At 42.2% G+C, this 20,208-nt stretch overlaps 2 protein-coding genes across 5 annotated transcripts; one reads left to right on the forward strand and one right to left on the reverse strand.

The window, feature by feature from the left end:
• Positions 1-2,057: 2,057 nt before the first annotated feature.
• On the reverse strand, positions 2,058-7,988 carry LOC118374446 (lipid scramblase CLPTM1L-like). 3 transcript variants are annotated; one of them, XM_035760865.2, is made up of 17 exons: positions 7,585-7,985; positions 7,283-7,374; positions 6,884-7,064; positions 6,617-6,756; positions 6,365-6,464; positions 6,127-6,244; positions 5,936-6,030; positions 5,756-5,840; positions 5,252-5,355; positions 5,045-5,110; positions 4,820-4,870; positions 4,641-4,723; positions 4,501-4,535; positions 3,878-3,933; positions 3,724-3,768; positions 3,350-3,465; positions 2,058-3,062 (listed from the first exon to the last, which is right to left on the reverse strand). In XM_035760865.2, exons 1-17 carry the CDS (start codon positions 7,786-7,788, stop codon positions 2,984-2,986), a joined length of 1,650 nt encoding a protein of 549 aa, XP_035616758.1. In that variant the 5' UTR covers positions 7,789-7,985; the 3' UTR covers positions 2,058-2,983. The 3 variants fall into 3 exon arrangements, with proteins under 3 accessions (XP_035616758.1, XP_035616759.1, XP_035616760.1); XM_035760866.2 differs by having other exon boundaries at positions 6,365-6,443; positions 7,585-7,984; XM_035760867.2 differs by lacking the exon at positions 3,350-3,465 and having other exon boundaries at positions 7,585-7,988.
• A 284-nt stretch (positions 7,989-8,272) lies between these two features.
• Positions 8,273-15,301, forward strand: mrs2 (magnesium transporter MRS2). Of its 2 annotated transcripts, none has more exons than XM_035760869.2 (11): positions 8,273-9,150; positions 10,289-10,353; positions 10,655-10,691; positions 10,874-10,986; positions 11,199-11,375; positions 12,052-12,182; positions 12,637-12,753; positions 13,110-13,262; positions 14,222-14,339; positions 14,583-14,696; positions 14,885-15,301. In XM_035760869.2, the coding sequence occupies exons 1-11, from the start codon at positions 8,961-8,963 to the stop codon at positions 14,954-14,956; spliced, it is 1,287 nt and encodes a 428-aa protein (XP_035616762.2). In that variant the 5' UTR covers positions 8,273-8,960; the 3' UTR covers positions 14,957-15,301. The 2 variants fall into 2 exon arrangements, with proteins under 2 accessions (XP_035616762.2, XP_052366894.1); XM_052510934.1 differs by having other exon boundaries at positions 8,275-9,056.
• Positions 15,302-20,208: the final 4,907 nt, after the last annotated feature.

The following is a 20,208-nucleotide window of genomic DNA, read 5'->3' on the forward strand; positions in this document are numbered from 1 at the left end:
AATCAGGTGCAAAAAACACTGACTATCCAGTAGGAGCTCACTTTATTGAACCTAACCATCCTATCTCCTCAAATACACAGGCATTGAGCATGTTGCTCTACCAAGGAGAAGAGGTAACATGTAGATCCTACTACTACAGAGGGAGGCCTACTGGATATCCTATCTAAAAACATTGACCCCTAGTGGTCTGAATATTGATTCTGATCTCAGTCCGTTCTTCTGAACAATTCTTCTCTTCTTTTTTCTCTCTTCTTCTCTCTTCTTTATGAAGTCTTATAAATGACTCTATTCTATCTCCAGCTTATCAGCGTACACCCAATATGATCCCCCTGTTGATGATGCTTGAACAAAAAGATTACATGTAACAATGGTATAGAATCAGCTGGATCCCCTCTGTCCAAGACGCTTGGACCTTCTTTTTTTATATCTTCAGTGGTGTTGTTAACAAACACGCCCCCATAAAGAAAATGAGAATTAAAAACAGGTTCAACACCTGGTTCGACCGTGGTCTTGCAAAGTTACTCCACCTCAAGAACTGCATTTGGCGAAAGGCTCGGCACACCTATACTCAGGCTGACTGGCTATCGTTCAGTCAAATTAGAAATAAGTGCACTCAGGCTACCAGAAGGCCAAAGTTAGTTACTTTAAGGAGCAGTTCTCTCTCTCTAACCCCAAGAAGTTCTGGAAAACGGTTAAATACCTGGAGAATAAACCCTCCTCCTCACAACTGCCCATGTCCCTTAATGCTGATGATGTGGTTGTTACTGACAAGAAGCACATGGCTAAGCTCTTTAATCACCACTTTATTAAATCAGGATTCCTATACTCAGCCATGCCTCCTTGCCCGTCCAACATTTCCTCATCCTCCACCCTCATCCTCCACCCATCCTTCTCCCTCTTTTTCCCCTGCCCCGAAACAAATTTTATCCCTGCAGGCAGTCACTGAGTCGAAGGGGCTAAAGGAGCTCCTTAAACTTGACCCCAGAAAAACATCTTGGGTCAGATGGTTTAGACCCTTTCTTCTTTAAGGTTGCTACCCCTACCATCGCCAAGCCTATCTCCAACCTTTTAACCTGTCTTTCCTTTGTAGGTTCCCATTGCTTGGAAGGCAGCTACGGTTCATCCTTCATTTAAAGGGGGAGATCAAACTGATCCTAACTGTTATAGGCCTATTTCTATTTTGTCCTGTTTATCAAACATTTTGGAAAAACTCAATTGACTGGTTTTCTTGATGTCTATATTATTCTCTCGGGTATGTAATCTGGTTTCCGCTCAGGTTATGGATGTGTCACTGCAACCGTAAAGGTCCTGAATGATGTCACCATTGCCCTTGATTCTAAGCAATATTGAGCTGTTATTTTTATTGAGTCGGCCAAAGCTTTTGATACAGTAGACCATTCCATTCTTGTGGGCCGGCTAAGGAGTATTGGTGTCTCTCAGGGGTCTTTGGGCTGCTTTGCTAACTACCTCTCAAAGAGTGCAGTGTATAAAGGCAGAAAATCTGCTGTCTCAGCCACTGCCTGTCACCAAGGGAGTACCCCAAGGCTCGATCCTAGGCCCCACTCTTCTCAATTTACATCAACAACATAGCTCAGGCAGTAGGAAGCTCTCTCATCTATTTATATGCAGATAACACAGTCTTACACTCAGCTGGCCCCTCCCCGGAGTTGATGTGTGTTGATGCTAATATTATGTACAATATATAATTATGTTTCCATATGATAACAATAGCCTAATATATTCCATATGCTGTAAACTATTGTCTTTTAACAGTTTCACTCAATTCATTCTAATCAACCTAATAATTATGACACACCCCTCACTACTGTCATTGGTTGCACTAATTGCACTGTTTGTCTACAAAACCTGTTTCAAGCATTCATGGCATTAATGTTTTACCGAGTAGATTACTGGGACTGTATTAGTATGGACTGTGCAACTGTTTGTTTTTATAGCTTACAGTTAATTCGCTGTTGGTCAGCACCTCTACACTAAATAATTGTCTTTGTGTGTACACCAGCTAATGCTTTTCATTAGTCATGACAATGCAACAGAGATACAGGTAAATCATTTAATTGTAATAATTTAATCAAAGAGGAAAGTCATTCCATAAACCCTGGATGGGATTCAAAAACATCAGGCTACGCTTCCTACTTAATTTTTAAAGACCTTACAGTATCTTCATTATTTAAAAGTACAGTTGATTCCTGATAAGTGCGCATTGTATGCAAAGTGCAAAAAACCTCATTAGTGCATTGTAGCTCAATCGTCCCATTTCAAATACAGCCTGGATAGATACAGGTTATGTGCATGTTCCGGTTAGCTCTCACATATGACTGTCCAAAGACATTGGATTTATCAGGAGTTCACTGTACTTCACATTACTCCATCTTTTGTACATGTTTCTCATTCCTCGCCTTTAGCACCCATCTATACATGTACTATTCTCAAACAGGAAGTAGAGGACTGAAAGAACAAGCAGAAAACAGTACAGAAAGGGGCTGACAACACTGCCTCCTTGTGGACTATATGGAGCAGTACAGGCAGGGCAAGGGGATGCTCTATGCTTCAGTAGGCTACATACTGGTTATATCTGGTAACATGGAGCAGTACAGGCAGGGCGAGGGGCAGCCTCCTTTTTCAAGTGTTAATGGCATGTCCACAAGTACAGTGAAATGCCTTTATTGCTAGCCTCAAACCTAACAATGCAGTAATCAATATGTATCACTAAAAAACGGTTCATGCTTCTGTTGGCTACATACGGGTTGGTCAAACTTCTAACACATGGAAATATCAGTGGTTAACACAGGGTTGACTGAAAATAAGCTGTATTCTCTACTTACAAAACTAGTTCTGAACTTTACTAAAGGCTTATAATAAACCCTGATGCACCCTCAGAGAGCCTCCCATGCTGTTTACAACCCCACCATGTACGGGTCTGTTTCCTTCATTCAACCATGTTTTCTGGTGATGACCTCAGTCATCATTGGGCTTTGAGTTTCCTGTGGTTGTGGTGGCATGATCCATACTCACGGCATCTGGTCTTGTTTGTAGAGTAAAGCCTACAGGGGGTGGGGGGCAGATAGATAAATGAATGAGATCACATGTTTTGTTAACTGTCAGAAACCATAACCCTGCTCATCCAGGTCAATAGATCACAGAAGTGCTCAGAATGATGAAAAGTTAAATAATCTAATAACGAGTGACTATAGGGCTATATCCCAAATGGTGCCCTATTCTCTAAAGTGCACTACTTTGGACCAGAGCCATGTGGAAATAGGGTGCCATTTGGGACGTAGTCTAGAGTATTTCAGGGTCACTGACGATAGCTGAACTGTGTCCCACCCACCTCCTCTGGTAAAGGTAGAGGAGAAACAGAATCTCATCCCTGAAGCAGCCCAGCTGGTGGGATGGGTGTGTGCTGAAGACACAGGCAAAGGCATCGTTGACGAATGTATTGACTGCCTAAAGAGAAGGCACAAGAGTGCTTAATTCTCACTCTGAATGCACCCCCAATGAAACCCTATTCCCTACATAGTGCACTACTTTTGACCAGGGCCCATAGGATGCACTATGGAATAGAGGGCCATTTGGGATGCATACACAGTGTCAATGTGAAGAAGAACAGACAACTTGATGACACTTTAGATGGACTTTAGGTAAGCAGCTGCTTATTGCTCCAACAACAACAATGAATTACACTATAAAACAGTTACTACTCACTTTATACATCAATACGTTCCATTGCAAATGGCCCACAGACTTCAACTGAAGAAGAACAAGAAGAAGAAAAGAAAGTGAAGTGAAGATTTGTGTCAAAACAGAACATCTTACTCAGGGCTCATTATGGTCTAAATGAGGACAAAGTAAGACAAACCTTGAAGTTAATGAACAGCTGAGGAGCCATAGAGAGGAATCCAAAAGCATAAATCCCTGCAGGGGGAAGCCCAGTTTCAGTTGGAATTATTGATATTACCCACTAATACAAGATATAGGATCTTAATTTGACCTTTATTGTCAAAGCAAAATAATGCTGCAGCAACATGATTTGAATGTTTAGTCCATGTTGCTTGATTGGTGGTTAAGCTATTAGCTGGCCAAATGTAGGCTATATGTAACGTGCAATAACGTTGCACATATAAACCGTGTGTTAGTGTGGGTATTCAGCGAATTTATGTCAATCACAAAGCTTATCTGCATTTAGGCAGTGCAGGAAAATTCTATGCAACAAAAGTGATCAAATTCAGATCCTACATCTGTAGTCGCTAATAAAAAAGAACGTATTGTCCATGAAAAAGTAGCCTTGTGAACCAGCCTGATCTCTCGGTAGGTCACATTCTGTTTCACTTCACAGTACAACAAATAGTGAGTGCATCGTTCAGTCTGCTTGACCAGGCTACTGTTAAAGATCTATATCAAATATTGTATTTGTGTGATCACTTGATATTAAATTCAAAATATAACCCCCAAGGAGGGTTGATAGAGTATGTGTAAACTTACCACTGACAAGGCTGTTGATTAACCATGAATAGTAGCTGTCAAAATAAAATGTGAATATTAGAAACGTTGATGATCAATGTCCTCATCAAACCTATTGAGTTATATTTTAAATGTAATTCAACTCCAGACTTGTCTCTTACTTTTTATACCTCAGGTATACCAGAGAGAAGATGGCTCCACTAATAGACAGAGGGTACACTAAATAAGACAGGCATTTCATTGCCTAGAAAATTGAGAACTGCATTAGAAAATAGTTGTCTGCTTGATTTATGGTATTAGTGTCAAGAGGAACCAAACACACCACTAATTCAGCCCTTACCTGTGTGTCATGTTGTATAGTCTTTCTCTCTGACTCATCAAATTTACCAACCTGAAGACAACCAGTTTCAAGGAATTATCCTGAATTTATACTACTGTTTGCTTTTAAACACTAAAAGATACATTTATTTCAATAACAGATTCTTAATTAAATCAAAATATAGTCATTGTCCCTCCATGCACACAGCGTGAATAAACTATTTCTACATTTGTTTGTAATACTTACATGAACGATAGACCTAGAGGTTCTCCACTGTAGCTGTATTTTGGACACCCGTTTGACCTTCCATACCTATAGGTAGAGGGAGAAGAAGGAATTCATGAGACCTGCTATGGTAACACGGAACCTTCTGCCATCCCCAGCTATGGTTGGCAAAAAGCATTGATTATTTCTATTGATGTTCTAAATCCTTTCCAAACTGCTGATTCATACCTCAATTGTGGTTCCTATTCCAACAGGAATGAGACCTAGCAAGCTGCTTCGTTCCTCCAGCATTTTCAGGAGAATCACTATGGTGCTAAAGCATCTCCACAGCACTGGAACAGAACAGCATAGAGAAACAGATAGAGCTGGGTTAGTTCTGAGGTAGATGGGAGTAGATCAGTAGATTAGTGTGCTGCTGGAGGTAGTGTTTGTGGGCGGATGGTGGGTTTATCCAGAGGCCTGCCTTGGATAACTATCTGTAGTACTGATACCCAAATCTACACAAGCACCATATATCTGTCCCAAATGGTACCCTATTCCCTATGTAGTGCACTACCATGGTCAAAAGTAGTGCACTATAGAGGGAATGGGGTGCAATTTGGAACGTATTTTAAGCCTGACACCTCATCTTCCTTAACTCAGTTAGGAAATTGGCATGAAAACTTGGATGCAGAAATAAGAACATGAAATGCATTATAATAAAGATGTATTTTACTCCTCCCTCACTCTCACCTGTTTTGCGAGACATGCCCACCATGTTTTTCTTCTTCCTCCAAAAGCTTATGTCATTTTTAAAGGCCAGGAATTCAAATATGAACTGAAAATTTAGACAAAGAAAACTGTAGATGGCGGACATGATTTGAAATGATCTTTGTGATAGAATTCATGAACTCTCATAGAAAAATCACTTACATGGAATGCGGTCACCAAGGTAGTCAATGCTAACAGGTACAAGTTGTTGTCCACAAGAACACCTTTGAATTCATCTATATTCACCTCAGTGAACCCTGTAATAAATAAAGCAAAAAAAGTCATTTTACAAGAAGTTGACAAACGTATGTTATCTCAGTAGTTTAAAAGGAGGGCTAAAGTAATAAACTAACCAAAACGTTTCAGTGAAAACATTACATCCTGCATGTGGATCCAGAGACGGAATTGCCTCAGCGATAGGCCTTCGTAGGATATTGTAAGAGGTAGTTTGGTTGTGGAGCCGTTAATCTCCTACAAACACATGTTGTAAAAACAAGTATCCTCCAAGCCCTCTTTGTGAGGCATGTTTTAAAGTTCTTCAAAGTAGTATTTAGAACTGTAATATCATTTACAAGAAGAGTAACATCTCACCATCATGTCCTTTACCCTGACGCTGAGTTCATCAATATGTAAAAGTGGGAGATATACCATCCTGTTCTCATCCTGAAATCTAAAACACGAGACAAAATATCTGAAATACAAAACATCAATATTTCTCACCATCTCTGTAGCTAGCTCTGCATAATGTGAGTGATGCTGTGCTATATAAGTGTACTGTAGGCCTTATAGTGCACACCCACTCCCCAAATAAACACACTCACACAAACATTTTATGAGACCTACACTCTCATGTAGCGCCGGACATCACTTGGCAAGGTCCCTCTGTTGAAGGTGAAGTCCTCTGACATCATGTTTAGGGTTAGACGGGACCTCCAGTGAGAGATGGGTCTGTCTACTACTCGAGGAGCAGTGGCAGCATGTTTCTGAGAAAATGCAAGACCAGGAGAAGCCATGAAGGAGATGATCAAATGGGTCAACCAAACAGAGCAGTTACAGCTGATCTTTTGCCAGTCCAGACTGAAACATAGAGGAATCGTTTTGTTGTCTTACTTTGAGGACCTCTTTAGCAGAGCTGAGATTTTTTTGGGACATCATGTAGGTGCTGAGCTGGGCAACATGATGGACCTGCCGGTTATCCTGCAAGGGAGACACTCCAGACTTGTGTACATAAACCAATGTGTGCAGAGTCCCGTTGTTACGTGTTGCCAACGGCAGGGATACATTCACCACCCTTTAAATCAAGAAAAGCAATGGTGACAGGTGAGAGATATAGGCTTCTGTCCCAAATGACACCATAGTGTCTATATAGTGCACTACTTTAGACCAGGGACCATATGGAATACAGTGCCATTCGGGATGTAGCCCATAACCTTATCTTTATACTCGACTAAAAGTGACATGCTATTTTTACGCCACATGACTGCAGATTTAAATGGGACTTCGGCCTACCTTTCAAATTTAGAATGTATGTCAAAGTCGTCTATCTTGATGATGAGGTTGAGTTCACTGTGGTCAGGCCTCAAACTGGAGAAAATGCTGAGCTGTTAAAATAAATGAGACTTTGCATTGATTCAATTCAATTTATCTTTATGGGCTCTGAAAGACACTTCTTGTGCACCATGGTCACTAATTAAATTGTGATGCATGAATTCTCTGACCAAATACAATAGAAAAATGATTAATTGCACTAAAAACCTACCCTACATCTAGGGTTTCACTGCAGTATGTGTAAGATCAAGGCCACTATTTACCTGGAGACGGGGTCTTTCTGCAAGGTAGGAAGAAATGCAGTCTCCTTTACCTCTCTCACAAGGCTTGGTGTACACAAAACCATAAATCACCCAGCAGGTGTGTGACATATACACGACGAACACTCCTAGTAATATCTTTGTCAGATAAGTCCTTTTGAATAGGTCCTTTGAACTCGTCGGCTTTGAATAGCACGAAGGGAACATACTGGTATGAAATGTAAAAATAAAAAACGACCAAAACGAATGGTGGACATTGACAGCTAAAGCTATGAGTATAGGACCACAAAAGTGCGTCAATGATATCAGAAAATATACAATTATCAAATCAGGCGCATCATGCCGCTCGGCATCTTCTAACCCAGAACTGTATCCAGGCAGCACGGAGACGCCTATTCCGTGGTGGTGACGCTGAGTCTCCTCGGCCCTACGTCACGTCAAATACTGGGTGACGAATGGGTGCCCACAATGTGAAAACACAGCCCTCAATGTGATGTATATTTTCAGCATAGGGAAATTACATTTCGTGGAAATTGGAAAACGTGTAGGGTGTTTTGTTTCTTCCCGAACATTTACGGAAATGTCAAGTAAGGTTTTCTTTCGTTAAACAAATTCATTGGTTGAAATGGATTCATCCTTTCGAGTTCAGGGTCATACACGAGCACGTGTTACTGTAACACCAAAACACCCCGATGTCTGCTGGTTGTAGTTGCTCAGATCCAGCTGTCCCTGTGTTTAGGAGGAATAACGTATCTTGGATTTAGCTATACCAGCTGCAAGCCTATTGTTATTTGTTATTTTACTCACATATGGCACGTTTTTGCGACTGTGCGACAGGTTGAGAAGTTCGTTCGGGAAGCACGAGCTTGTCTCCTGCTAGCAGCATATAAATTTGTTCGCTAACGTTAGCAGTTAGCTAACTTACTAACTAGCGCCTTGTTTGCGTGCTAACTAGCTAAATAAAGTGGATACCTAGTTAGTTTTACAAGTGCATGCATTCAACTGAAATGTGTCTTCTGAATTTAACCTAACCCCTCTGAATCAAAGAGGTTTGGAGGGCTGCCCTAATCGACATCTACGTCTTCGGCGCCCGGGAAACAGTGGATTAACTGTCTTGCTCTGTCAGCTCGGGGATTTGATCCATAATTTTACCCGACTTTGGACTGAAACTGTTGTATGATTTTGCAGAACAAACCACTGTCTTTGTCCAGTGCTACGTAGCCAGCTGATAAGTTTACTAGCTACCTAGCCGACGTTAGTGATTCTGTTCCGGATGCAAGTGGAATAACCAGTAATGCAACTGATCAGCTGGCTAGACCAACAAAGTAGCTAAATAACTAAGGACACTTTGCTAAAATGCAGTGGTGGTGAACAAAGCAATGGAAGCTTGTTTCAAGTTGTTCACCATTGGTGGTCTTCGGAGATCTCTGGACATTAAATTCAGGGTCCTCACCGGCTGTTTGACCTGCAGAACAGTGAGTTGTTCCAGATCACCTATAAAATGCCAACTCTCCAAGCATCAGCCGTTGACGTGGGGGAAAGCAACACTGTTGCGATCATGTCCGTCTGGTAGGCGATGTAACATTTTTACTGTTATGGCTAGACCTAGCTGCACAAGGCTACTCCCGCCTCCAGTAGTTGATTTAGAGGTGTTGGGGAGACTACATAAATGTATTTGTTTAAGAGACATCTGGATACTGTGTATCAGGATTGTGTGGCCGTTTACACAGGTGGTTCAAAAGATCCAAGGACAGGATGTACTGGGTCAGCATTTGTAGTGCAGGAATGTGGGGTGGAAGTCAGGAAACGTATTACAAATCATCTGGCTGTGGAGCTGATGGCCATACTGTTGGCCTTCCAGTGGCTGGAGGAAGTCAAGCCAGACAGAGTAGTTATTTGCTCTGATTCATGTGCAGTGTGAATGAGTCTCCAGTCCTTTAGCTCACGTAGCAGACAATACCTGCTTTACAAAGTGCTACAAACCCATGGCAGGAATAGACAGATTAGTATACAGATAAGATTGACTTGGGTCCCAGCCCATGTAGGGGTGGAGGGGAACGAGGCAGTTGATGTACTGGTGAAACCAGCACTTAGTAGTGTTGATGTTGTCTTTTCAATGAGCCATGCAGTGGCAAAAAGCCTGATGTGGACAGTGAAGGTGCAGAGATGGCAGGAGCAGTGGAGTAGAGATACTATGGGCAGGCATTTATTTCAAGTACAGAGGAAAGTTGGGGAGGACGCCAGGAAAGAACAGAAGAAGAAAGGAGGCTATTTTTACAAGATTAAGGGCGGGACACAACCAGTTGAATATGTCCTTAAATGTGACAGCAAAGCATCCAACAGGAAAGTGTGGTTATTGCCAGGAAACAGAGACTGTGGAGCATGTATTGCTACACTGTGGGCAGTATCAGAGGGAAAGAGAGAGGCTGAGATCTAATATGAGGGAGAAGGGGAAACAGGAAGTTAGTTTAGAGTATATTCAGTAGAACGTCATTAGATATAGTCTGAAATATTTCATATTTTTGAAGAGCAACGGGGCTGGCAGGTAGGATTTAGTTTCTCCCGTCTCTGGCCCACACTCCAGTACAGTAGTTCATGCACCATAACATTGGATGCCAACTGCTGATAACCCCCCGAAAAGGAAGACCTAGCTGCAACACAAATGTTGTTGTTGGCTAATGGATTATTCATGTTGTTTAATTGGCAGCATATTTAATTCGCCATAGAGGAACTGAGGCATCCCTCTCCAGTGTGGCTCCTGCTTTTGTTGTGGTAAGTGGCAAGTTTTAGTTGTGTCAATCATATCCAATTTGAAATTGTTATTCCAGTCTCTCCTAAATGTTATGTCTGTCAGCAGTATATCGGACATGATTAAATGTTTATCAACATTGACAATGCCAACATTCTATAAAAATAAAAAAGGTTGCTTCTGCAAAATGCAAGAAGAGAGAGAACCAATGTGTCAGTTCTTTGTGACTACCTATATTGTTCACCTGAGGGAGTGTGTGGAATGTATCTAGAAGTTCTACAGCAATATACTGGCAGTAGCTACAACTGTGCTCTTCTGTCATAGATGAAATTTGACAAAGATGGAAATGTAACCACATTTGGTAAGTATTGGAACATCTGTTGTCCCCATTAGCTTGCCCATTATTTGCTTTTGTTTCGTTTTCTGTTCTCACAAGGACTGCATCGAAATGAAATAGTTTATTGTACTTTGTTACTGACAAGGTATTTGCCCTTCCTATAAGTTGAGTGTGACTTCTGACCCCTGGTCTGATTCCTATCTCAGAGAAGAAGAAGATGGAGCTGTATCATGAGCTGAGTCTCCAGGCCAGAGACCTCAGGTTCCAACACCTCACCAGCATCACCGCTAGGAACAACAACATCATAATCCGCATGGAGGTAGCTACATATTGGTTTTGTTTCGTGTTACAGTGTTATGCTGAAGGTACTGTTAGCTAAACTGCTGCGTTTGTCACCGCTAGCCTCAAATTATCCTCTAACTTTTAGAGAATCCTATGATTAAAAAAACAAAGAAAATCGCACACTAGAAAAGACAGGTGACCGAACTTGACTCGGTTTTGCACCTGAACCGAGTGTTCTTGTGTCTTCAGGCCTTGAAGGCAGTCGTGACCCCCAATAGCCTGTTGGTGTTGGATTTCCGAGGTCTGGGATTGGAGAGATGGCTGGTCCTGGAGTTGGCTCCACAGTTGAATGGGGATCATGGAGCTCTGGCCACTCATTCACTGCCATTTGAGTTCAGAGCCCTTGAAGCTATTCTGCAGCACAGGGTAAGACACACGCTACGCAATCACTCATTTACTATTCATTTATCACAACAATTGTTCACACTTTATTTGGATAGTCCCATAGTATGACCATGAGTAGATCATTACATTACATTTAAGTCATTTAGCAGACGCTCTTATCCAGAGCGACTTACAAGCAACTGTTGCTACGGTAAGGGTTGAGTTCAGGGTTCGGATCAATCAATTACATTTATTAATTAAGCTCTTTTTACATCAGCAGATGTCACAAAGTGCTATATAGAAACCCAGCCTAAAACCACAAACAGCAAGCAATGCAGATGTAGAAGCACGATGGCTTGGAAAAACTACCTAGAAAGGCAGGAACCTAGGAAGAAACCTAGAGAGGAACCAGCCTCTGAGGGGTGGCCAGTCCTCTTCTGGCTGTGCCGGGTGGAGATTAAAAGAGTACGTGACAATTAAGGGCAGATTGTTCTTCAAGATGTTCAAATGTTCATAGATGACCAGCAGGGTCAAATAATGATCAGTGGTTGAAGAGGGTGCAACAGGTCAGTACCTCAGGATAAGGGTTAGTGGATAGTTAGTTGATATGTTGTTGACAGTTATTGAACATCTACAAACCATCTACTTGGGACTATCCAAATAAAGTGTCACCTGGTATTTGTTTATGCGTGTATGTGTCTGTTTGTTTTGTGTACAGGTAAATACCCTTCAGGCTCGACTGAATGAGGTTCACCCTGTCATCCTGGACATTCTAGAGTCTCTTGTGGATCCTAAACTACTCTCTGCAGATCGCAGCAAACTGCATATACTTCTTCAGAACAGCAAGAAGTGAGTGGAAAAACAATGCCAGTCACATCATGATAAGGAGCGTTGCTGCTTTTGCATGTAACGTTTGGTTCATCTTATCAAGGCAGATCCTCTATTATGGGCATTGGGCCAGTAACTGAAAGGTTTCTGGTTTGAATCCGAGTCGACTGTGAAATATCTGTCAATGTGCCCTTGAGCGAGGCACTTAACCCTAATTGCTCCTGTAAGTCACTCTGGATATGAGCATCAGCTAAATTACTTAAATGTATTGCAGGTGTAGAACAGATTAACACCTATGGTTATAGTTGGGCCAGGGCTATTGTATGGATCTAGAAATCCTGCACTAGAAGGCGTGGCTGGTTTAGCTCTGTGAGGTTAATCTCATTCCCTTTCTCCATCCTGGTTCGGGAGACTTCCAACCGGGATTTTGGGGAAAATTACCAGAATTTTTCAATCCTAACTGTTTTCTGCCCAGCCTGTCAGAGCTGGAGACGGACATCAAGGTCTTCAAGGACAGTCTGCTGAAGATCCTAGACGAAGAGGAGATGATCGAGGAGCTTTGTGTCACCAAGTGGACGGATCCACGTGTGTTGTAAGTGAAATTTCAATATGCAGATTTTGTAGGCACATGGTACTTCATGAGATTATTTGTGTTCATTGTACACGTTTTCATTATGGTGGGAGTGAGCTGACAACGGGAGGGTTGCTGGCGTCAATACGTCAGGGGTCATCCTTGATATAAACCTCCTGAACTGCTCATTGGGCACGGCACTGTGGCTGCTCTGTGGTCCAGCCTTTTAAGCCTAGTCTGTGAGTGTGTCTGAGGGGTTGGTACAGCAGAAGACACATTTCTCTCGTATGGATGAATGTTTTTTTTCTTCTTCTTAAGGGTTGTTGTATGAAGGCTTTATTGGACTCTCTTGTTGTTGTGTGTGTCTCTGGAGGCAGTGAGGAGAGCAGTCTGGGCATTGATCATGCTGAGGAGATGGAGCTTCTCCTGGAGAACTACTTCATGCAGGCTGAGGAGCTGGGCAACACGACCAGGGAGCTCAAGGGCCTGATAGACGACTCCGAGAGTGTTATCTTCATCAACCTGGACAGGTACAGACAACTAAACCCTGTCTGCGTCCTTGTTTCCTAATATAGTGCAGTACGTTTGACCAGGGCCCATAGGCCTCAAAAGTAGTCCACTATGTAGGGAATAGGGCAGGGGTTCTCCAACCTTTTGGGCCCGGGGACCCCTTTTGTGATTGAAAATTCATCAGGGACCCCCTCATCAGAACACAACTCGAATGAGATAAAAACAAATAGCATACAAAAAGTTTTTCTATGACTTCAGCAGTGCATGGCCAGACAAACCAAGTCTGGGGCCCTGGGAAGGAACATTTTTAAAGGCCCGTCTCTTGACATCAGAGGGAACATTTTGCAGTTTTCAAGCTAATATCCTGTAATTCTGCACATTTTGTCACGTGGCGGAGATTATTTTGTTGTTGCAGCTTTAAGAGACAAAACTTTGTAGTTTTAAAGCTTCAATGAGTTCCAAATGTATAGTTGGTGGAGTACTGTGTATATCAATATCCCTGTGAGCCTCCCAGGCCCATGTTGCCCAGGGTTAAAAACATACATTGTAGATGAATAATATTATATTTGATTGTATTACACACTAAACTTATTTCACAGATCCCTTGGCCAAAATGTGTTTAACCTGTTGTTAGTAATATTTAAGGGGGGCCGCCAGTTATGCATCTCTGGTATAGTGTAATAGTCATGCTGCGTCCATACAAAATATGCTGGCAGAATGATCTAGCTAGACAAAAATAAATCAGTTTAAGTGTATTGCTGATTTAACTGGCTTTTGGTAGACTTCATTTGTCCTGATGTTGTTTTCTGTTCTAAGCTGCATTTAATGCTATCAGGGGAACTAGCCTGTTTTTCCAACTGCTGAACATGGCATTTTCCTTTTCTCCTGTTGTTAATTGGCTTAACCAGCTCTCTGTTAGTCAGGCCTAGTTTGTCACCATCCCATTTCCGTCTGTCCCCATGGGCCATGGCCCACCCAGTCACCGGAACGTGATGATGCGTCTGAACCTGCAGCTAACCATGGGGACCTTCTCACTCTCCCTATTTGGCCTGATGGGCGTCGCCTTCGGGATGAACTTGGAATCCACGTTTGAGGAGGTTAATGATATGTGTTGATGATAAAGCTTTAATCTTATAAATGACACGTGAGACACTTTAACAATGAGTTTGTTAACCTGGCAACACATGCTCATTGTAAACTAGCCAGCTGCAGCAATGTAATATTGCTAAATGGCAGATGAACCTGAGGTGAAGGATGACTGGCTCAGTGTGTGGTCCATAGAGATATAACGCTATAGATCGAACAGAGTTTTATCTATGGTGTCGTGTTTTTTCCCCCAGGACCCCAAGGTGTTCTGGCTGGTGACAGGCTTCATGTTCCTGGGTAGTGGACTAATCTGGAGGAGACTGCTCTCGTTCCTGGGTCGACACCTTGAGCCTACCGTCCCCCCACAGGTCATTTAATAGTTAATTATTATTTATTTGGATAGAAATGTGTATCATCTAATATGTAACGTGTATAACTCACTAATGGTCAATACCAGCCCCTGTCTGACATCTTGACCATGCTTAAGCTCAGGGTTTCGTCTTGAGATCATTTCCATGACTTGTGTTGTTATAAAAACCCTCTTTGTCCTCCCTAGATCCCAACAGTTTGGAAGAGAAATCAAATCAACTCAAAAGGAGGAGAGGTGAAGAGTGGACTAAGAGGATAGTTCCTTGTTGCACCACCTCTCTGCTGAGGAATCTGAACTGTTTGACTGTTTATCATAATACAGTGAGATTTTCCACTCGTTTATTGCAGAGGAATGTTTTTTTTCTCTTCAAAATCTCAATATCAGTTTTTTTAAATTGGTTTAAGACTGTTGTAAGCAGTGTTAATGTATTTATTAACATCCTGGATATATTGTTATAATGAAGAACACTGTATACCTCTATCTGTATTCAAGGATACTGCACCAATTCTTACCGTCCAAAAACATGGTCCCACTGTTCACCAAAACCACTGTTCAAATAGTTTTGACTGACTATACAGCTAATAAATAAAGACATTGAGTACTGAGCAGTCTCAAACTTTGAAAGAACTAAAACCCAAGGACCTTTCCTGTTTCAGCATGACAATGCAGCTATTCACAAAGCGAGGTCCATATATAAATGGTTTGCCGAGATCGGTGTGGAAGAACTTGACTGGCCTGCACAGAGCCCTGACCTCAACTCCCATCGAACATCTTTGGAATTAATTGGAACGCCGACTGCAAGCCAGGATTAATTGCCCAACATCAGTGCCCGGCCTCACTAATGGAAGCACGTCCCCGCAGCAATGTTCTAACATCTAAACTCAGCAGTTTCTTTTCAGCAAACTTAATGTGTAAATATTTGTATAAACATCAAATTCCATGTTCCACAGACATGTGACTAACAAATGGAATGTGTCCCTGAATAAAGTGGGGGGTCAAAATCAAAAGTAAGTCAATATCTGGTGTGGCCACCAGCTGCATTAAGTACTGCAGGGCATCCCCTCATGGACTGCACCAGATTTGCCAGTTCTTGCTGTGAGATGTTACCCCTCTCTTTCACCAAGGCACCTACAAGTTCCTGGGCATTTCTGGGGGGAATGGCCCTAGCCCTCACCCTCCGATCCAACAGGTCCCAGATGTGCTCAATGGGATTGAGATCCGGGCTCTAGAACACTGACAGTCCTGTCTCGCAGGAAATCACGCACAGAATGATCAGTATGGCTGGTGGCATTGTCATGCTAGAGGGTCATGTCAGGATGAGCCCGCAGGAAGGGTACCACATGAGGGAGGAGGATGTCTTCCCTGTGACGCACAGCGTTGAGATTGCCTGCAATGACAACAAGCTCAGTCCGATGATGCTGTGATACACCGCCCCAGACCACGACGAACCCTCCACCTCCAAATCGATCCAGCTCCAGAGTACAGGCCTCTGTGTAACGCTCATTCCTTTGATGATGAATGCAAATCTGACCATCATCCCTGGTGAGACAAAACAGCGACTCGTCAGTGAAGAGCACTTTTTCACAGTCCTGTCTGGTCCAGCGACGGTGGGTTTGTGCCCATAGGCGACGTTGCCGGTGATGTCTGGTGAAGACCTCCCTTACAAGCCATCAGTTCAGCCTATTGCGGACAGACTGGGCACTGATGGAGGAATTTTGCGTTCCTGGTGTAACTCGGGCAGTTGTTGTTGCCATCCTGTACCTGTCCCGCAGGTGTGATGTTCGGATGTACCGATAATGTGCAGGTGTTGTTACACGTGGTCTGCCACTGCAAGGACGATCAGCTGTCCGTCCTGTCTCCCTGTAGCTCTGTCTTAGGCGTCTCAGTACAGACATTGCAATTTATTGCCCTGGCCACATCTGCAGTCCTCATGCCTCCTTGCAGCATGAGCAGGGACCCTGAGCATCTTTCTTTTGGTGTTTTTCAGAGTCAGTAGAAAGGCTTCTTTAGTGTCCTAAATTTTCTTAACTGTGACCTTAATTGCCTACCGTCTGTAAACTGTTAGTGTCTTAACGACCATTCCACAGGTGCATGTTCCTTAATTGTTCATTGATCAAGCATGGGAAACAGTGTTTAAACCCTTTACAATGAAGATCTGTGACGTTATTTGGATTGTAACGCCAGGGTAGTGGGTTCGATTCCCGGGACCACCCATACGTAGAATGTATGCACACATGACTGTAAGTCGCTTTGGATAAAAGCGTCTGCTAAATGGCATATATTTTTACGAATTATCTTTGAAAGACGGGGTCCTGACCGGGATGTTTTTTTTCTTCAGTTTAGTAGAAAGCCTTCTCATAAGAGTGGAGGTTGTTATAGAAGAAAAGGAGGGACCAACTCCATATTAATATCCATGATTTTGGAATGAGATGTTTGAAGAGCTTTACTTTTGGTCATGTAGTGTAACTCAAGTTTTCATCCTCAGGTCCAACATAACTATTGTGCCATTCACATACAGTAATGTAGTATGTATTTATTAGTTGTATCATTCACAAAATGGTCACTGCCATGCTGTTTGTCATTACAAATTAAATAAAAATATAGGACAAAACAATTCACTTACAAGAGAGACCTAAGACAACAACATAGCATTGCAGCAACACATATAAATAAGGAACATCTCTCTAATGTGATATCATACCCCTTCATCATTAACAGTCGAATGGAGGGTAAAATAGCCAATATGTCCATATGTGAAATATTTAATAATTCATAAAATAAAGTATTACATGTGGGGTATTGGTAGGCCTTTTGTGTCTACACTAGTGGTGCGCGGGTCAGCTGTTTGTTCACCCGCAAGCAATTGCAAATAACTCATCTGCAACCGCCGGATTATATGTTATAAAGTGAGAATCTGGGGTCCACACCCAACCCGCATATATAGAGAATGCGCTAGGCTACAGTCGGAGACAGCAGAGCGATATTTTGACAGGGGGTGCAGGATTTGTTTTTGCCTGATTTCGGTATTTATGCTTATAATTTCCGACATTTTGGTTGGCTTCTGTCATTATATGTTGCTTTAGAAGACTAAATAAACCCTTGCTCAATAGAATGTAATAGATCGATAGAATGAATGCTTCAATATAGTTGACCTCGGTAACTGAGCATGGCAGTTTAGGGACTGGGGAGAAAATACAATAAAGCAACAACAAAAAAACGGGAAAGTTTTTCTGTGCAAAATGTCCAAATGATATTAGTTTGACCGGTTGTAAAGCCAAAAGTAAACTGTGAAAACGACCCAACATGTTTCTGATAAGATTTCAGTTCGGCTTCGAAGCATATTTTATGTGGTTTAAATTGAAATACTATCAGATTTTATTATGAAGACAGCACCCAGATGTTATCTACAGTAACGGAGCATGGCATTCTCTCAAAATGCAGAACGAAATAAATTTTTCTCCACTCCTGTACCCAAATCCACATTTTACCTACATTTGGTATATAATTTTACAGCAAGAAATGCTTACTTCTGCATGAGTTAGGCTATTATTAAGGATATAGCCGTATTCGCACGGGACTAGTATTACTAGAGAACGTTGGTTAAGAATGTATTATCCCAGAATGTCCGTTATTCCACAAAACAATTAGGACAGGATAGTTTTTTTTCCCAAACTGCCCCCTGTAAATCTCTCTTTTTATCTATAAAATGACAGTTATGACGGAATCGTGGAGTTTTTTTTTCTAGGCGTGAAGAAATGTAAAAAAAAATACCAGAACCTCAATATAGCCTATAAAAATATCACAATAATGTAATGACCCTAAACCCGTCCGCCCCGCAGATATAACCGCGGGACTGCCAGTTATGAGTCAACCCGCTAGTGGTTTTATGAATGTTGATAATGTGTTATGTAGATTTGTATAAATCGTGAAATGTTTGCCTTATCATAACGCGGTATACTTATCAACTACAGCACTTAACATAGTAATGTCCACATAATTGACAATGAACCGGTGGGGATGACTACTTTGACTCAACAACATCAGCCCTCAGAAGAATCAAGAAAATATCTCAGATTACCTACTGAAAGTATTAGCTTGGCTGTATCTTAAATTGTCATTATGCAATTCCACACATCCTCTCTCCTAGCCTCGCTTCCTTCTCAACCATATTGAAGGAGAAAGTCCAAGTTCCCCCTCCCAGACCTTCTCCTTCAACCATATTGAAAGATAATGTCCAAGTTCCCCCTTCCAGACCTTGTCCTTCAACCATATTGAAAGATAATGTCCAAGTTCCCCCTCCCAGACCTTCTCCTTCAACCATATTGAAAGATAATGTCCAAGTTCCCCCTCCCAGACCTTCTCCTTCAACCATATTGAAGGAGAAAGTCCAAGTTCCCCCTCCCAGACCTTCTCCTTCAACCATATTGAAAGATAATGTCCAAGTTCCCCCTCCCAGACCTTCTCCTTCAACCATATTGAAAGATAATGTCCAAGTTCCCCCTCCCAGACCTTCTCCTTCAACCATATTGAAAGATAATGTCCAAGTTCCCCCTCCCAGACCTTCTCCTTCAACCATATTGAAAGATAATGTCCAAGATCCCCCCAGACCTCGTCCTTCAACCATATTGAAAGATAATGTCCAAGATCCCCCCAGACCTCGTCCTTCAACCATATTGAAAGATAATGTCCAAGATCCCCCAGACCTCGTCCTTCAACCATATTGAAAGATAATGTCCAAGATCCCCCCCAGACCCTCTCCTTCAACCATATTGAAAGATAATGTCCAAGATCCCCCCCAGACCCTCTCCTTCAACCATATTGAAAGATAATGTCCAAGATCCCCCCCCCAGACCTTCTCCTTCAACCATATTGGAAGATAATGTCCAAGATCCCCCCCAGACCTTCTCCTTCAACCATATTGAAAGATAATGTCCAAGATCCCCCCCAGACCTTCTCCTTCAACCATATTGGAAGATAATGTCCAAGATCCCCCCCAGACCTTCTCCTTCAACCATATTGAAAGATAATGTCCAAGTTCCCCCCCAGACCTTCTCCTTCAACCATATTGGAAGATAATGTCCAAGATCCCCCCAGACCTTCTCCTTCAACCATATTGGAAGATAATGTCCAAGATCCCCCCCAGACCTTCTCCTTCAACCATATTGGAAGATAATGTCCAAGATCCCCCCCCAGACCTTCTCCTTCAACCATATTGGAAGATAATGTCCAAGATCCCCCCCAGACCCTCTCCAATGCATTTTGAGATTAATCCAATTCATGCAGATTCCTTCATTCTATGATTTACTACTCATCATTATAGCTTTGCATACATTATACAATTTACCTTCCATAGTACACAATTGGACCTTCATTTGCCAGTCTAATCAGCTATGTAGTGCTAGGGCAAAAACAAGATGTGTACCCAATGGGGACCTCAGGACCCAGTTTGGGAAACCTTGGTCTAAACAGATAATGTTAGGACAGCAGTCATGTTATTCTGTGTCTTCAAA

Source organism: Oncorhynchus keta, unplaced genomic scaffold, assembly GCF_023373465.1.
Source record: "Oncorhynchus keta strain PuntledgeMale-10-30-2019 unplaced genomic scaffold, Oket_V2 Un_contig_6223_pilon_pilon, whole genome shotgun sequence".
NCBI classification, from domain to species: Eukaryota; Metazoa; Chordata; class Actinopteri; order Salmoniformes; family Salmonidae; genus Oncorhynchus; species Oncorhynchus keta.

What these genes read in the sequence shown, in the direction of transcription:
- LOC118374446 (XM_035760865.2), bottom strand. Translation starts at nt 7,788, where the DNA reads ATGTTCCCTTCGTGCTATTCAAAGCCGACGAGTTCAAAGGACCTATTC. An exon ending in CCTCTAGGTCTATCGTTCAT is followed by an intron (nt 4,871 to 5,044) that starts GTAAGTATTACA and finishes GGTTGTCTTCAG; the next exon opens with GTTGGTAAATTTGATGAGTC. An exon ending in GTATACCTGAGGTATAAAAA is followed by an intron (nt 4,536 to 4,640) that starts GTAAGAGACAAG and finishes TTATTTTGACAG; the next exon opens with CTACTATTCATGGTTAATCA.
- mrs2 (XM_035760869.2), top strand. Translation starts at nt 8,961, where the DNA reads ATGGAAGCTTGTTTCAAGTTGTTCACCATTGGTGGTCTTCGGAGATCT. An exon ending in TGGACGGATCCACGTGTGTT is followed by an intron (nt 12,754 to 13,109) that starts GTAAGTGAAATT and finishes CTCTGGAGGCAG; the next exon opens with TGAGGAGAGCAGTCTGGGCA. An exon ending in AGCCTACCGTCCCCCCACAG is followed by an intron (nt 14,697 to 14,884) that starts GTCATTTAATAG and finishes TGTCCTCCCTAG; the next exon opens with ATCCCAACAGTTTGGAAGAG.